We start from the raw sequence: 19,264 nt of genomic DNA, 5'->3' as shown, positions 1-19,264 counted from the left end.
GTTCTGGGCTCCTTTTGAAGATGACAGTGGTGGTAAGGACAGGAAAACTCATGTGTTAATTCTCCGTTTCTGAGAACTTGCTGGCATATTTTTACATTTAATGCAGTGTAACATCAGAGTAAGACCAGCTGTCTGCCGCAACTACACATGCACATGTAGTGACAAACTGGAATATCTTAAAAGTGTCAGTTTTTCACAATACAAAGTATTTACTTTTACCAATGTGTGTCACACGGTTTGCCCTGTCTAACTACAAACATCCACAGTTTTGGAAAAATTTTATGTAACTTTTAATGATACACATTGAGAGGCCTTTGGAGACTTCTGAGTTAAGACAAAGTGCTCCATAATAATAGCAGTAATACACAATGTGTTTCCAAGACTGAAAAGTGTACACTGTGGAATTATTTGCAGACCTTTGAAAAATTTCTGACCTAGTAGATTGCCGTAGATGTCTATAAATACATAATTACATTCCATATAACTTTTGATATTCTTAATTAGTTTATTAATTACCTTAAAACAAAAGTGTATCATCTATCACTATTTGGTATAGCTAAACACATCTTCTTCTAGTATGAAGAAAACACCATTTATCTTAATGGTTTTCCCATTGTTATGAATAAAATAACATTTTCTGCCTTTTAGCATCCAAGCAGAGAGTTAAATGTCACAAAAATGTCTTTTTAATTTTGAAAATTATTGGAATAAAAGTATAGGGCTTCTTCATTTTCAATGAGAAAGTCCAAGGAATATTAGGAAAAAAAATTCAACCCCCAAATCATTCTGGCTAAACTGAGGTACCTATACCATAGCTGTCTGTGCAATTAATACTGTAATTATTTTTGAAAGGCAATTTAAAAAATATATTCCCTTTGCATTGTAATACATGACATATGCAAGACATGGCATATGTTTAATTATTGTTAGAAAAGCTCTTATCTCCCAGAAGAAGCAGTAGTGAAGGGGAGATTTCTGAACATGTAATATTACTGATTTTTCACAGACTATGGTATTTTGATGGCATATGGTGTCCACTCTCCCCTTCATGTAACCCTGGCTGGCATCAAACCCAGTTTGTGCCATTTACCTAGAGATGCAGGGAGTTCTGTGTTCAGCACTTCATCTCTTTCATGCTGTGAATGCCTTTTCCAGAGACAGCCACAGGAAAAATGGACAGATAACCCTTAGTGCAAAGCAATACCTTGAAAGTGTCCTCTACTGTCACAACATCCTGAGCACCAGACTATAGGGACAGGGACAGGATTGCCCTCAGTTCTTGTATTTCCAATTCCATCACTGCCCAGAACGAGCTGTGGGCATGAGTGCAGTCAAACCCACCAAAGCTGGGCTCCTGTCATCAAGGGGGATGCACCTCTTAAGCAGCAAGTTTGAACAGGACAACAACTTGCTTCATTTCCCATCTATGCTCAGAGGATGTCTCAATGTTCTGAGTATGGAAAGAACCCGAATGTTCACACTGATCATGAGCACATCCCTGAGCCTAACATTTCCAATCACTTGGCTCTATTTGGCTCTGGTTCAGATTCTTCAGCAATCAGTAGAGGAACAGAGTTGCACAACAAGCCTTTGGAATTACCTTCTAAAAAGACTTCAGTGATTATACAAAGAGACAGGGCACCAAAGTGTCCCTCCTATGGGGAACAGAGCTACCCTCTTCAAGTGTCACAATGCCTAAGATGGGTATTCACAAGATATACTCTGAAAATGGCACAAAGCCACAGAGTATAACTAAGCAAAGACATTTCTCCACAGTTGTATATTGCAAATAAGGATCTGGAAAGAAATCTAAGTTCTAAACACACTGAACGATTCAGTCCGTTTCCTACTACCCTTATTTCTATAAAAATAATTGTAAGAATGATTGTTACCTTCTCCTCTTTCCTCTTAGACTGTGAGCACACATATAAAAATGCAACTATCAAAGATTACTATCACATCTGTTCAAACATTTGTCCGTGTCTGAAAAATCAAACTACTTGTGAATGATAAATCCCTTTACCAATATCAGAAGTCATTACCAGGCCATTCACAAAAGGGAGGAGAGAAAAACCTTTGCTGAATAACCAGTTTATTGCAAAACCCTCACCCAGTTCTCAAGTCAGTAGTTTATTGATGAGACAAACAGAAAATCTGGCTGCACCAGGAACAACCTAACAGAAAACTTCAGTGCACCGAAGATTTACTTTATTACAATGTGGGACATCAAGACAGCTTGAGGTGTCTCTTTCAGGTGTGTTTTAATGTAAAAACCAGCTATACTCCCATTATACCACAGCACTGTCTTCACAGTATGAACATAATCTGTTCATTAATTCTGGCAGAAAGTACCAGCAGTTAAACCATTTGGTGAATTTCAGCTGTCCTAAGACTGCTGAGGAATGAACATAACATAGGATTGTGAAAATGGTTGTCCTGAAGATAGGATAGCAGAACAGAGGTCTATGCAGGGCAGAATCCTATTTCTGACACCAAATACTTAGCCAAAGGGAGTAAGAACAGTGCAAGTACATCCAGTCAATCTCCAGTCTGTCTCTTTCAGCTTGGAAAGATTTAGAGATTTCTGGAGTGGAATGTTTCATTTGGACGGTAAACATTCCCAGCTACCAAAATCCCTTTTCCCACAAATCTGTTCCTTCTATATTCTCTGTCACTTTTGAGCTAACAGGTCATCATCAAATCCCTCCCTCTCCTTTTTACTTCTCTTGTTTCCAGTTTTCCTGAGCTAGAGTGCCTGGTTCCTCATTACAGCATCATAAGCCCGTTCCCAGGCTAGGGCCATGAAGCCCAGAAATCCACTGTCATTGTAAAGTCTTTCTTACTTTTGTCTCAGACAACAGCTACCATGCAGACCCCATTAAATATACCTTCCTGTACAGAAACTAAACACAGATCAATGGATCCCACCCCAGTCTATTACAGGGAAAGGATATGGTTCTGACCTACCATCCTGGGTGTGTGGAGACATAATTAGGGAGAGGTTATGATAAATACAATCATTCAGTTACAATCTGGAGTGGAAGAATGGGACCAATATTTATAGAATATTTTGTAAAAAAATTCTTTCTCAAAATTTTAATTCATCTATGAGAGAGACTTGCAAACAGCAGGAATCATGCCCTTTATACTGGTGCAGTTGGCCTTTCTTATATAGCCTTGCAACCTACTATGATTACCAAAATCTGCAAAGGAGAAATAGAGCACTTTGACATTAAAATGCATGGAGTAGTATTGGGCTTTTCACACAAGATGCCTACCCAAAAGAGATTATTTTCAGCAACTGGCACTAAGCAGAGTCTCCCTTACAAGCAGCAGGAGAGTATTGGAATAGCAAGGGTCTCATAATTTTCAGGCATTCTGGCAACACAAAAGGTGCAGTTTAAAAAATATGCAGTTTTGATGACCCTTAAAAATCTTTCATCAGTGTAATAGGTCCTGAATTCCTTTTCTGTGTTTGGTGCATTCCTAAAGCAAGGTCTAAATAAAGTACCAAACTGTAGTGGCATCTCCATTTTTCTATTTTAACCACCATGAATGTTACCAGTAATGAAGAAGACCTCAAAAAGTCAGATGCTTTGTGCTCTATTTGGCCTCTAAAGCATAAAATAGTACAGAACTACACTCCCAAGGATGGGAGCAGCAAACATTGTGCCTCTGTGAAGATCCCAACACACAGGGGGCACATTTGCTTTCCTGAGACATCCACGCACACATGGCACAGGAACAGTCAGAGGTCTGTCTGACCCAAAGGAAGTTCTCAGAAACAAAGGACAGATTAGAAATGACATCACCTTTTTGCTTTGCTGCTGCCCTTATACCTGGTCTAAGTTGTGATGAGTTTTATGCAACTCCTTAGGACTTTTGAGCTTTTTTGGCACCACAGTACATTGCTTGGAATTTCTAGTGGGTCCATTAGAAACCTAGAGGCACTTACCTGTAACATGTCTACTCATCCAAGGAATAATCCCCCCTACTTCTTTTCTTTTCTTTTTTTTTTTTTTTTTTTTTTTTAATTATAAAGGAAGGTCTGGGTGAATTTTGAGGTATCAGAATGAACCAGCAGACTTGGTCTTAGGAAAGAGGTCTTGTTACCTTTTGGAATGATACAAACTTTTTGTAGAAATTAGTAACACTATGCAGCCCTATTTTAGTCAAATCCCCTTTTTGACTTTAAAAGCATCTCTGCCAAAGTAGAAGCTAGTTTGTTCCATCTTTTGACAGTCTTCCTGCAAGAATCTTTCTTTGGAATATATGTAACATATTTAACATTAGAAATAGAGTCTTACATAACACTAAACCCCTTTAAGCAAGAACTATAGAGCTAAGAAAAAGCCTCATTTTTCAGTCAAGCATTACAGGAACATAATAACTGATTATTCAAAGTCTCTCTCACTGTTCCTTGAATTATAAGTTATTTTTTAGATTAAATGGGTCACTATTTTCTCAGAAACTTTACAAAATTTTATATATTGTCTATTTTCTTCAGAATAGAATGGTCAAGTAATTTTAAAACAGCTATATTGCACTGGCCTCAGGACATTATAACCTTGCTCTAGGATCAGTGAGTTTAGTCCTAAGCCTTTTCCCATTTTTTCTCCTTGAAAGGAAGATCTCTGATGGTAGAACAATCAGGAACATCCACAGAGAGTGGCATTTTGCAGCCTTTGTGAGATGACTACATATTGTAAACTAAAAACAGCCAGGAAAGCTGAAATCTGAGGATGACTTGTGCTGATTTTAAAGTAAACATGCATAGTTGATTGCGGGGCTAAATGAAAGAATGTTTTATAGCAGCAAACAGGAGAGTGATCAAAGCAGGAAGAAAAAAAAATCTCTGAAAAGAATTAAATTGAAAAATACAAAGCCCTCAGAGAAGCAAAACACCCTCAAAGTCCCCACTTGAAATTATTAATATTATTTTTGAAGCCCCTTATTGAGGGCATGCACAGGTCTCTCCCAGATAGATTCAGTACTTTGTGTGTGTCACATGCAGCACAAATTAATACAGAAGGATGCAATTTCTGCCTGCATAAAATACATTTAAATTAAACAAGACAGATAGCATTGAAAAACAGTGCTTTTTGTGCTAGCATTTATTTTTTTTTGTTGCAAAAGTGTTCTCCAAAGTGCTAGAATGAACATTCCAGGAGACTTGATACCTTAGGACCAGGAATTTTCAAAGTTACTTTTGTCATAGAAAAGTAAAGGCCTGAATGAAATAGGCTGAATGACTAAGCAAAGTGATAGAAGATGTCAAGCTCTGCATCATCTCCTAGCTAGTTCAGCTCTTAATTTCAAAGTACTGAAAAATCACCATGTAGTGTCCTGCCACTTGGTCTGGTGACAAAAGGTCCTCATGGTAATTGAAGCAAACTGCTCCTCTTGTTAGGAGCTTTGCAGAGGCTGCAGAGCACCCAGAGGCAGGAGAATGAACAGTCTGTGTTCAGCAGGGAGGTGTTCACAGATCACGCTTGAAGTGCCAACATGGGAGAAATTTTGCTCTGTGCATTGAACTTACATTGCTTTGAACACAGGCTGTAGAGAAAAGGAAAAGTTAAATATGCAGGCTGGTCTCTTTGACATTAATGTCCAAATTAAAATCCTTCTGCATAGGAATTATTCTTGTAAACATGTGGGGGTTTTAATATGAAAATTAACTTAATGAGGGGAATACTAAACTTTTTTGAAATTGCTTGCATTTTCTATGCTTCATTCCACATGACAGAAGGTTCTATGCACACCCATCAGAAAGCATATTGAAAAGGATTGTTCCCCTAATAATGTTAGACAAGTAAGATAACAGCATTACTGTCGGTGTGAATTCAAATTTCCAGATGAATTTACATCAGCCATCCCCATGCATTTGCTGCCAAGAAGTACTTGCACAACAGAGCTTCCTGGCAGAATTATTTGCAGGGTTTTAGTCTTTTAATCTAGGAGAGATGCATGTCACATGTCCTGCCAGTCAGCAAAGAAAAGAAAATGTGATTTAACCAGCAAGTCACATCTACTAACACAGATCTTCTAAAGACCATTTACAATCAAATGTAAATGCTAACAAGCATATGCATATTTTGTGATGAGAAAAGGATATATTTTGCACAGTAAATTATTGTTGTTGAAGGCTTCAGTCCTAGATCTTTTGATAATTCAACATTAATTAATTTGTGACTAAGCTTATTAAACACGTTTCCTTTTCTCCTTTGTTGCTAGTTTCAAGAACCATGCCTTTTTGCTTGCCTCCCAAGTCAGTTTTTTCTGTTGGCCAAGCCCCCTAGCTCTTCCTTCTTATTTACAAGCTCAGTAAGTAGAGTCATCAATAAAAATGCTGCAGACTGATAAGCAGTAAAAAAAGAGGACCCAAATGTAAAGAAAAACCTGTCCAAAGCAAAAATACCTTCTTTTAAACTTGTAATTTATCGAATACTTCTTATCACAGAAAGCAAGAGTGTGCAAGGAAAGTTTCTCAGTGAATTCCAATGACCCCAGTAGACTCTCACCATAATGCCAGAAACCAGTCCTTTCAGCACATAAAATTCTTTCAAGTATCATGGATACGCCTCTATAATTTCAGGTAGCAAGGAATGTCCTTTCCAAAATGTTCTTGGGCTTTAAAAGAGATATTTTTGAACAGTAAATTCTTGAAAGCAGAATTTTCTAGAATATTTTTATGTGTTTCCTGGATTGAAGAATTTTTACATGTTAACTAAGTTTTGGAAATCAATTATTTCAAAGATAACCCTTCCTTCTGCTTCTGTAGATTGCCTGCAGTACTGATTTGTATTAGTGATATAAGTTACAATGTACATTACTGTATATACACTAATATATCTAAACCTCAAAATGCATTAAGGTTTTACCAGAAGCACAGAGAGAGAAAATCTTGCCAGGGAACATCTGAATTCCTGCTATTACAAAATGGGTAACATGTGTTAGGAAAGCTGCAAGTAGAGAATAACTAAGAAGATTCCAGAGTTCGTCACAATGAAAGAATTTACTTTACTGCTGCTTAGACATATTAAATAAGTCATTTTTTTCCACAGCCAGCAAATTTAGGGACTCCTAGAAATATGAGGCTTGACAAGTTCTGCAGAATCTGAAAATAAAGGAATTTGTCACCAAGAGAATGAGGCAATGTAACATTGTCCTGACTTACAATAGATTAACAATGGAAAGAGCAGGCAGAAGCCCAGAAACCAAAGTACTACTGCTTGTTGCACAGCAAAGGCACAATGCCATCATAACCATGACATTGAGGGAATGGACTGAGATGACAGCTTAACCCCCTCTAGGCTTGTTTCATGCTTCATTCTGTTGCTCTTACAGAGAGCCTAAATGATGATACCATTGCTTTCAAAATGAGCCTTCTGTGTGCAGCACAGACAAGACTATTCTACACTATCTTCAGGAGCATTGTGCCAATTCACTGCAGCCAACAATGGCTTTGAACTCTAAACTTCAGTAGCCTTGTACCCCACTAGCCACAACACACCACAACTGCTTATATAGGTGGAAGATGATAACTAGATTTTTCTCAAAACTACAAACATGCTGTCCCTGACTTTGGGGAAAAATGCACATTTGCCTTAATGCCATTACATCCACATTTATCATCTGATCACTCATACTCATCTTTGCTTTCCTTCTTTTAAGAGTAAGTTCCCTCGTATGGATGCACCTGCAAAGGTGTCAGGAGTCTTCCCTTCCCCGTTAATAGCCTTTTTCTTCATTTGTTTCTCCATTTTCCTCTGTGCTTTGTTTCAGTTTCTTGATGCCTTTAATATCTGCTTAAAATCCAAGCATGGAAGTTTTAGTTCTGCTCGTGGCTGAGCAGTACCTCTTTCCAAGCTCGCACAAAACAAGTTTTAAAATTTAATTTATTTTTAAATAAGTTACAGTACAGATAACCCACTGGTCCCTAGCCACTCTAACACCCAGATTAATAATAGAGGTCATGAGCTTCAGGCTCCTTATTAGTTACAAATAAAATTGGCAGGGAGGTAACTGGATAGGAATGCTGGAACAATGAACAGTATCTATTGTTTCTTGTCCTTAGCATACAGCTACCTATGAACTTCATTCAAAGGAAACTACTGTCAAATAAATAGAATTCATGATAGGTAATAAAAGTTGTCAGTCTTGAAAGAAGAAACAGTGCAAAGGGAAAAAAGGTATTGTGAAGTAGTGTGCTATCAAAGAAGAAAAATACTCTCAACCTGTACTTTATCAAGGACCTTTTCTTTCCATGGTCCTAATCTCTTTTACTGATAAGAATTAAAATGCCATTTTAAGTCCTAGAAATACCATCTATTATGCTAGACTGCCTTCATGTTGGAGTGTTGCTAACTGGACAAAGAGAATTTCAGGATATAGCATATACTGCTCCAACAGTGAGAGCTACTTGATTTTGGTAACAGCAGTCCAACAGGAACTGCTCTTTTCCAGAAGGAAAAACCCAAATTATATGAACTATTTAAAATTAGATGGAACAAAACCCTACAAACTTACTGTATGCAGTAGCAGGATGACAGCTTAGAAAAGAGTGCTGTAAGATCTGGTATCTGAGTAGTAAATATGCATAAGAACATCGTCTTTCTAAAACATCAAGCTGCTTATGATATCTGAGATAAGGCACTTCCACTGGACAACTGATGTCTTAATCTGATTATGAAGCTTCAGCTGTTAATTTGTGACTGACTTTGAGTGAAGAGCATATGATTTTTTGTTTAAATTAGAATTTCCTCTTAGGAGTGCTATTTTTTGCTGCTGCTGCCGGCTATAATCTTTCTTAGATTTAATTGCATACAGCTCAAATGGTTGCAGTTTAACCTAGACACAAACACAAATATTGTGGTCTTAAATAGAATTGAAAAGGCTGACACAAATCATAGAAATGATTCTTCATTTCAGATGGAAAAATGGGACTGTAAGTTAGTCAAGGGAAGACTCCTGTCATACAAAAAGGGTTCTCCATAGGTCATAGGTGCTCCTACTGTCCTAAGAGGAGAATATGACAGATAAAACTAATCTCATATACTGAAGATAATCATCATCCAAATGCTCACTAATGAGCTCCATTTTAGGAAACCTCTGGGATCTACCTAAAAAGGGAACTTTTTCTCAATCAGAGTCCTGTGCACAAGCATGTGCTTCATGAACATCGTTTAATGTTAAAGCACAGGCCCTGCTTATCAACAGATAGCTGTAGAATATGCAGCATTTCAAAATGAGTGTTATTGTGCATGTTCAAGATATTTTTTTTAAAAAACTGTGGTGCAGGACTTTTTTGTCAATCTCTTAACATGCTGCATACATTATTATGTATCTTTAGCAACAGCAGCATTTCAGTAGTAGCAATTTCTCTACTTGAACGAATAAGACAGAAGCTGAAAAAACAGGACAAACAAGTGAACAGAAAAACTAAAACGCATATGGTTATGAGTCACTGTAAATTCTTTAATCTGTGTTGACAAAGATTATGGTGACTAAACACTATGAGTACATGAAATTCATGGCAATAGACCCGTATAGCAACTTACAATAGATAATCTAAAATTTAAACTTCTGTAAAAATTAAGCCATTTACTAGATCTGCAAGTTAAGGGCTTGCAGGCAGAACTGTCTGTCTCACACAAATAGACTCTGCCTCCCAGCACCCAAGTAGCTGCATACATCATATATCATGCTCTTTTCTGGGCAGCAACACTAGAAGATTATTGAGACCCTCCAATAAATATGCTACAAAACTTCGTGGGCAGCTTTAATTTGCTCTGCTCAGGAAAGAAATTTGGTGTCTAATTTTCACTGTGAAGAATGACTGAGCATGGCCAGTACAAATGTACTTCCCTGCTATGAGAAAAGGTATTTCTAAAATAGCACTTTCAATTATCATAACAAGGAATGAACTCATGATGCCAATTAGAATTTGATGGTTCCCAGGAGATTTTGACTTTCTTTTGAAAAGTTCCATTTTGTTAACCAGTTAATCTATGTTGTAAGATCTCATGCAGATCGGAAGGTTTTGTTAGTGTTATAGCAAGAGTTTGATCTACACCCTGGATTGTGTGTGTATTTGGTCAAAACCAATTTTAGTGTCAGTTATTGAATTCCATGGGGTATGCCTGTATCCTCTAGAGCAATTAGATCTAGGCTTATCAAAATTAAATATATAGAAGGGAAGCAGTATTAAAAAGCAATATCCCAAATCTCTCTGCATCAACATTTTGGATCCCATGACACATTGTTGGGGTCTTTATGATTAAACTTATATTTTTTATTTCCCACTTTCAGCTGTCCTAACTGCTGTTACTCCCTATAATCTATAATTGACAGAAACACCAAATGTAAACAAAACATCAGTTGGTAATTCTGACAATCAAGAGGTTGATCTCCACACGAGCATGACCTTGTGCTATTAACACCAGCTTTGCCATGTCATGGCACATCACATGTGAAATGGGACTGGAAAAGGCAAATCTGGCAAATCAAGGCAATTCTGTTACCTGGCTGATGGGTTTTTGCTTTTCCACCAGTGACTGATGAAATCGTAGATCCAGAAGATGAGGCTTCCATTTTTATTGACCCTCTGGCTTGTGGGATCGAGGGATGCCCATCCACAGGGGGATGCTGTGACACTGGGTAGCTTGCTGCAGTTCTCCTCTGACAGACTTGCACACGCTTTTCAGCCCCATGAATAGATAAATTTATACCTGACAGGAATAAGAATTAGTACTATTAGATACAAGTGATCAGTACAGAATAACTAAAATATAAATTCTCAGGATTTAAAATGGAGCTGAAAGAATCTTCTTAAAGGGAAAAAAAAAAGAAAAGCAAAAAGAGAACTCTAAAAGATTAATTTTCTTGGAAAATTAAAAATGTGAACACCTTTTCTGCTATATTGTAGGCATCAGATTCAGGCACAGAAATAGATATTTAAATGAATACACACTCATATTTTACCAATTTTCTGGTCTGCAGGACGAAATATCTTCCATTCCTTCAAAATACCCACACAGCTCACAAAGGACAATATTAATGAGGCAGATACCACAAAGTTTATTATATGACAGTTTTCTGATAGATGGATTAGAATTTGTCAGAAACTATTTCTTTTCTTCTGAGCCTTTACCCAATACTAGGAAGGCTCATCATATGGATGAGATGAGCCTTCATCATATGGAAAAGATGCTACAAGAGAGGTATTAACTAGCTTTTAAGGAAAGGTCTGTTTTGAGGAAAGCAGTAAGGCTACAAATGACAATAGTAAGACCTTAAGATTGGAAAATATTCCACTTTCTCCTGTCTTGTGAAACCTTATCGTCAGTACTGGAAATTATCTTTCACACCAAAATTCTCAAATTTGTCAATAAATCATTTTTTTTTATGCTGAAATTGTGATTAAAAAAAACAGGCTTTATTTTTTCAAAGAGAAAAACAAAGTTGAAATTTCCTTTGTGGCTAATGCACAGTCTTAGAAAGAAATACTATCTTACAGTAAATTGCTGATTCTGACTTCCTCTTCTTCACATTGATGCAGTTGCTCCAAACCCACCTGAATTGATTTCAGTATACTCCGGTTGAAAACCTTCAGACAATCTCTTTTGGGCAAGAAGGCTGAATGATAGTTCCACACTGCTGTTTTACGCTTAATTTACTTGTGACTCTTATTGCTTCTGTCAGCAAACTATCTTTGTTTTTAAAGAAAACAAATGAAACACCCTAACCAGATATAAAAAAGCAAACTAAAAAGCAGATGGAAAAGCAGACCCTAAAAACTGAAATTGTGGATACTGTAAGCACATTGTAAAGTGCAGTCACTCAAAATCGTTAGATATTATCGATTAGATTGCTCAGTTTTGTGAACTGAAATGTCCTAGAATGCATTAATGACTCTGCTCTTCTAGCTCCCCTGGAAGTCAATGTATGTGAACCTCCAGGTCATGGTAGAGCTTTAGAATCTCTGAATTATTAACACACTTTGATCCATAATATACTACCAAGGGGAAGAGAGCTACCACTTCCGCAGGCAATTTGTGACAACAGTGGGGTTGCACACAGGAGCAAAGGCTGTGCAAACTGCTTTCTTTTATGATGGCTTTGTGCATTCAGAATTGAAGCTGTGCACTCGATACTTGTCTTTGCTTCTTGACTCCAGAGCTGATCTCCTGCAGGAAATGTGAAGGCATGAGGAGTTTCCTGCAGCAACTGCTCACCTACTTCCTGCTTTTAGGGTTAATGTAACTGCCAGCTTCTAAAGACTTGAAATCACATCCTTAGGATACAGAGCAAATCCCAGTCACCTTATTCTCGTGAAAGGCAGCATACCAATCCATGGGAACAGAATGACAATGAGCTTGCCTGGACAACGTTTCTTTGACCATGCCAGCTGTAACAGGCTTCAAAGGGTGAGAAGCTAAGCCCCAGCTGTAAAATGAGCTCTTTACTACTTTTGCAGTCACTAGAACATTGTGATTTTCAAAATATTGAGCAATTAAGGTATTACAGAATTAACTAAAACCTTTTTCTTTAAGCATCGCCACAGGTTGTTGCATCATTTAGAACAATCATCACTCTGAAGCTTATGGTGGAGTCAGCCAGCGTTCAGCACTGAACTTGAGCCTGTCATCAACACATGCTTTCTAGCTGGATCTCAGTAAGGCTGTGCTTTCATTTGGTCATGAAAATAGAGATCTATTTTAGAAACTGGTTCCAAACAGAAACTGACTGCTGCATTACTCGGAGGTTCAAGTTAAGTTGCTTCTTCACATTCTGAAAATGGTCTATAAACTCTTGTGCAGCTGTGACTGAGCTTCCTAAACTATTTCTGCAGCACGTTTTTTTTTTCAGACATCAAAATAAAGGATACTGCTGCCAGATTGCTGTTCCTAAGAACTGCAAAATTTGCAGATTGATCACATCCAAAATTAGGTTCCATCAACAACTTGCTGCTGGTTATATACAACCTTTTGCTTCTTCTACTAAAGATGATAAATCATACCTACAAACTACATGAGGAAGAATGTTCCAGCATCACTGAAAACTTTACAATTTTCTTTAGACATATTTAAAATTTAAAAGTGCCCAAAACTAACCACACCAAGAGTGTCACAAATGTATACAGTATATTTGGAAGTTTTTCACTGCAATCTCATTGGTACTGCAGTTATTTTTTCATGGAATATATCCTTTTATTAGGAGAATTAATTTCCATTATTTTCCTGAGAATGAGATACAGGACAAAGATGCAGGTGTCCTTATTTAATTATAATTTCAGGTTTTTCCACAGAAAGATGAGGTCTTTCTTTTCTATGTGCATTTCTTTTGTTAAAAGACAAGTCTAAAAAATGTGAGACAGTAATACTGCCACAAGCTGCAGCATTTCCTTGTTTTCATGTGGGCAAAAGTTCTTTTAAAATAATTGTTTGCAGTCAAAAATACATCCCCAGATAACATGCAGAAAAGCACAGACAGGGAGGGGCAATCAGAAGTAGAAAAGAGATTGGGAACAATGCATGTAGCTTATGGTAGATGACAACCTGGTGAACTATTGGCACTAAGCAGACTCTAGAGAAAACTCTCCCTATTCTTCCTGCAAATAACTCACACTGCTGATGAATCCTGGGGTTTGTGGATCAGAGATGTGAGAAAACAGCAGAGAGGTCTCTGAAGAGTAGATGTTAAAGTTGACATCAATTATTTTTTTGCAGCGTGACAATACCCACACAAGACATCTAGAAAGAAAGAGAAGTTCTCCAGCAGCACACTGCAGTCTGGGTCTTCAACTAACTGTATTTGGTGGAGTTTTTCTCCTGCCTTTAGACTTGGCCATATAGCTGCTGACACTAAAATCCCCTTAACATTGCATGCCTGGCTGTATGGCTTATGGCTGTACCTGTCCCTGCAGCGTGGTGATTTTTGGCATTCATGCTCAGTAGCTGGGTGCAGTCACACTGGTATGCTCTGAGAAGTAGTACAGATGTTAAAAAGATCAGAGGTTTCTCCTGCCTTGCCCTCTGGCTTAATGTAATGGCTCACGAACACCACTTTGAGCCAGGGCTTTAGTGCAAATGGAAGTGAAAGGCTTAAATACTGTCCAGCATCCACAGCTGACTTTTCAGTTTGGAGGACTGGCTCCTGGACAGGGCTCAGCCAGCTGCACCTGGATGACTGCAGTAAGAATGGGAAGTAGTTTAGTGTTTTGAAGCTGGGTGAGATTTGAGCCTGTAAGTATTATACATAGCACTCAGCTCTTTTCTTTTCTTGTGTGCATCAAAAATCCTTCTCTGTATTTTCAAATCTCCACGTGCTTTTCTTTTCCTCACCTGTATTTCTATTTTTTTTTCTCCTACAAGCATTTTGTCTCCATGAGGAGCCACTCTTCTTACTGACCTTTTGTACTCCCATGATTCTGAGCTTGCAGGTTCATATAAGACAAACACCTTCACTACCTTCCTGCCAATACATCTCAGCTGTGCAGTTTTCCAGCAGAGAAGAGCAGCTTCTATCCTGCTTCTGGATAAATTTTATTGCTCCAAGATAAGTCTTTTTATTATAGAATTTTTCCAACCATCAATCCTTCCACATTGTGCATATTTTGTCTCTAATAAAGTGGTAATATGCTTATGACACTTAGGGATTTATAATGCTCAAGATAAAACTTGCATATGAGAACATTAAAAGGGAGTAATGAAGTACTTCCAAGTCATGAAGCAATAAAATCAAACAATAAAGAAGAAAAAGGAGGGAGAAATTATTAACATTCCAAACACTACAGTGTGCCTGCATGCAAAGTTTTGTGTGACTATTTGTTTTGTTGGCTCATCAGATGCTACAAAGATGAACAACAACATCCAGCACTACTCGGAAATCACTCTGCCCATGCATCTGATGGACATCTGCTTTGGCTGTGCACCATGCACCTCTGCTGTGCGACTGAGCACAGTGACACGGCTCTAGTGCCAATGGAGAAGACTCTTGAACTTGAATTTGAGTCAGAAAGGCCATGTGTCCAAATTATACTGTGCAGGGACTAAGACACCTCTCCACCTGGGAAAGCATCCCCACAGTGACTATCAGGCTTGTGTCAGCACCAGCTTTCTTCCATCTCGTATCACTTTGGGTTACAGGCATTTATTTATAGGTTCCTTTCTGAAGGGTTTGTCTCTAGACAAAGTTTATGTGCACATGAATTGGCAATAATAAGACAGTGCTGAGTTACAAAGTTGTACAAACAATCCATTAGCTGACAGTGCTTGATTAGCCTCAAGTCTCCTGACCTTCTTTGTAGATATTTCCTGGGATAACAAAGTAGTTCTGGCAGGTGCAGGAAGTCCTTTCAGTATTGTATCATTAGTGTCAGCGCTCCTGTTGGAGACCAATTACTCCATCTATTTCGCTTTTCTATGTGTGTCTTTTATTTTGTTTCAGCCCTATGCTGAGGGCCTTAGGAGCAGATTGAGGTAGACCCTTTTTTCGAGGCCCTTTTCACAGCAGACCAAGTACAGGGGAGCACAAAGAAGTGAGGAAGAAAATCTCACCTACTCTCTCACACATGGCCATAAAAAGTAAAGCAGCTCTGGAAAGTCTGCAGTCATCAAGGCAGAGATAAGCAAGAGCATAAGGAAGCACTTTGTAAGCATGAGCAGAGAGCAGAAAATGAGGCTTTAAGGAGCAGTATATAAATGAGAAAATTAGATCTTTAGTTCCTTTCAACTTTTACACATAGGGAAGGAGAAAGTGAGCTAATTTGTCCACCTTAATAAACTAAGTACTCTTTCCTTTCCTTGTGCAAATTGCCACATTTCCCATTAAAGTCAATGATGCTCTGCGGACAGCTTCAGCTTTTTCACATTTTAAAGATAGCTTTGATAAAGGGGATCTCAGAAAGGGAAACTATGTAAGGATCTCAGAAAGGGAAACTATGTAAAAGGTTTCTCATGCAAACCCAGTTTAATTTGAGATTCAGCAGAGAAACAGCTGTACTTGATGCCATGATGGACTCTTACTTGCTCTGAATTCCAGGTGGAAATGAAGGAACATGAGAGAAAAATTGTCCTGCTCTCCTCTGTACACATGCCTGAAAGCATAGTCTAAAGGCAGTTCCCTTTTTTCCCTTTTTTTTTTTCCTCACCCTATGTATTACTTAGGTAGCAAATACATCCAGAAAGCATCCTTAACTTGGTGAAAAATGTTACAACATCATGAGGATTCCCATATTAGATTAAATCAGTTCTTAAAAGTTTAAGTATCATCTCTTTCATGTAGCATCAAATCTCTTGCTACTGATAACATGTGACTATGAAATCATATCTAAGATCAAGGTTATGTTTCAAGGTATAGCTTTGGAAATGTTGAAATACTTGTGACTACATCAGATGTAAAAAACACCTCACAACTGCAAGCCTTCAGGTAAGCAAACAGAAAAGCTACTACTTACAGAATTTCCCAGGAACTGCACTGGCTGGAGGGAAAAACTAATACTGTACATTTTGACAAGCTACATGTGTTTGGTTTTCTGAGATTTTGCATGATTGCTCCTCCCAGTCTGCTTCCTCCCAAATATTGGAGACATTACAGGATTTCTAAATTCTGTAATAGTTTCAGATGATGTTCCCTAAATGTTACTTTTTTCTTATTTTTTATCTTTTTTTTTTCCAGTTAGCTTTCTGAATTTATTTTTATAATACATAATTTCCATGGAAAGAAACCACCACAGAGCCTAAGAAATACAGTTGGTGGAGGAATAGCCCTTTTTTTTTTTTTGTCTGAAACATGTTATCCATGGAAGTCCTGTATTGAAAGAGATCATGAATGACCTCTTCCCTTTCCCTCTCCATGGTACTACAGAGCTCTGTCATATCCCCTGCTCTATTGTCTTCTTCCTGAGCTTAGGAGACCTAGTTTAAACTGTTGCCCCTTACTAAAAACTGTTGTATATCTCCAATAATCCCTGGTCACTCTTCTGTTTCTTGCCTTTTCCAAAGGATGAAGACCTGAAATGCACACTAAGAAAGGTTCAGGAAGCAGCATCAGAAATGCCCATGATGTTCAGGCTGTGCTTTCACCGAGGATTTACACAGTGACACAATGAAGTTTCAAGTTTTATTGTTTCTCTTGAAATTTCACTTGCCCCATGATACTTGTAGATGGATTCTGCCTCCCTGTCATATTTGCCAGCTCTTTGGGCAATTTTTCAGTGACTCAGAACTGTTTCTTCTAACTATTTCCTTGAGGTTCCTATGTTATTCTTCCTTACAAAAGTGGCTACATTACCTGTGGTAAAACTGCATCCAGAGACAGTGTTCACTTAAGTCTGTCAAAATCCTAATGATGAAAAAGATCATGCCCACCTTAAGCCTGCCATCCAAGGGCTGTTTTCATAGCCCTGGACGTGATTTATTGAATTACAACAAGCTAACATTCACTGGTGATTATTTAGTATAACTGAAAAACTCCCAGAGTGCTCAAGGAGAGGCAAGATTACAAACTGAAGTAAGGAAAATGTCTTGGAGAGAGTCATAATAGTCCTACTTTAATGGTCTACATGGCACTCTGAAAAACCAGTTGTCTTTCTTTAGTGTGAAAAGTTTAGCTCAGTGAATATAAAGCTCTTTAGGGTTGCTGTTGAACTAATGGTGATTGTTGCAAGCGTGTTGCAGGGCCATGGTGTTGAACACAAGGTCATGCCTATGCAAGTTGTATGAACTCAGGTGAATAAATGAAACTTTTTTTCCATCCCCAAGGTGCCTATCTGAATAATTTTTAAGTCTTGTACTTTTACTTCTCGGTGAAAATTAATTTTTTAGTTCCTCTGTATAAAAACAAACACACTGTAGAGTGCATATATGTTATGCTTACCAGGCTACCAGAATAAATGCCTAACAATTGTGTGCAAAGTGTGCCTCACTTAAGTTCACCCAGCAACCTGAAACCAGTGTCATTTGTCACCATCCCAGCTGCCTGAACTCTTCTGGAGATTGCCTGCATTTTTATTGTTATAGTTTTTACTGGTCTCTTTCTGTATGTTGAGTGTCATTTTGATTTACTTTATTGTTGCTGTTGGACTTCCACTAGTGTTTGAACCACATGCATGATGAAGAGTAATTAAAAAAAAAAAACAAAAAGGAATTTAAGTAGTTCCTTTGCTTGGCCCGGTATGAAAATCGCAGTGAGGAAAAACACTGTGCCTTGAAATCTGACAAACACAATAGAAATCAAAACTGAAGCTGATAAAACATTTATAGCAAAGTGCTTTTCTGTCAAAAAATTGCCATTTTTTCAGGAAAAGAAAACCACAAAGTCAAGAATTACTGTAAAAAGTTTTGTTCAGAAAATTATTTTGAACTTATCTTGACTGGAATATATTGCCTTTGTTTTGAAACTACCTGATGCTTTGTAAAATGTAATCTAACAAATCAAGTACAATACAAATTACAATGTAGAATACCAGTTACCTCTGAGCAAGCCAAAAAACAAGTATCATTTCAATTACTGAAACACCATCTGTATTGCCAATCATTTAATTTTACCTTAATATACAGAGACTAAGAAATAATTAAAACCATAAACATCCAAACCAGAGAGCAAAACAAATCAAAATAATATAATGAAATACAACAAATACAAGAAGTCTAACTAAGATGAAATATTTCAACTGTCCAGAAGCAAATTCTAATAGAAATATTTAAAGCATTATGTAGAAATTTGCTCAAAATAAATTCGAAGGGGGGATGGTAAGCAAGAATATTAGAATTTCTGTGGATTGGATATTCCAGATTTTGCTTCACTGTTTCTATAATCAAGGGGAATAGAGTTGCATTAGAATAAATGTAGGATCATACAAAAAACAATAGATTCATATTTCAGTTTTTGTCATAACAAATAATATCGCATCAACATTTCTGTCTTTGAGGCAGTTTTTCCTAAAAAAATAATTGAAGATTTAATCTGTCTCCTTAAGTGCCTCTTATTGATTTGTAAACTATAAGAGGCAGTTAATCTTGTCTTATTCGTTTTATTATATATGCACAGCATTTACTAGCTGAAAAAAGACTCAACACTGAGATGATTTAAAACTTACTTTCACCTGTGGTAAGCACTGTATTTAAGATAATTTTCTTTCTTAGCAAGTAGCTATTATTCTGATCTTCAAAATCAAGAGCATTTTCATTAAATCTGTTTGTGCTGATTTTTGGCTTTTTACCCATAGAATAAAAGGCAAACACGCACAGAGCAGTAATAC

General features: G+C 37.5%; 1 protein-coding gene across 4 annotated transcripts in view; it reads right to left on the bottom strand.

Annotated features, from left to right (window-relative positions):
- Positions 1 to 19,264, bottom strand: part of ANO4 (anoctamin 4) — a 210,754-nt gene that overhangs the window by 114,198 nt on the left and 77,292 nt on the right. For all 4 annotated transcript variants that reach the window (XM_038152973.1, XM_038152974.1, XM_038152975.1 and 1 more), the window contains one exon: positions 10,524 to 10,730. In XM_038152973.1, the coding sequence (XP_038008901.1) occupies positions 10,524 to 10,730 (207 nt within the window). The remainder of the gene's footprint in view (positions 1 to 10,523; positions 10,731 to 19,264) is intronic.

This window comes from Motacilla alba, chromosome 1A (assembly GCF_015832195.1).
Source record: "Motacilla alba alba isolate MOTALB_02 chromosome 1A, Motacilla_alba_V1.0_pri, whole genome shotgun sequence".
NCBI lineage: Eukaryota > Metazoa > Chordata > Aves > Passeriformes > Motacillidae > Motacilla > Motacilla alba.
This window is presented reverse-complemented; position numbering and strand designations above follow the sequence as displayed.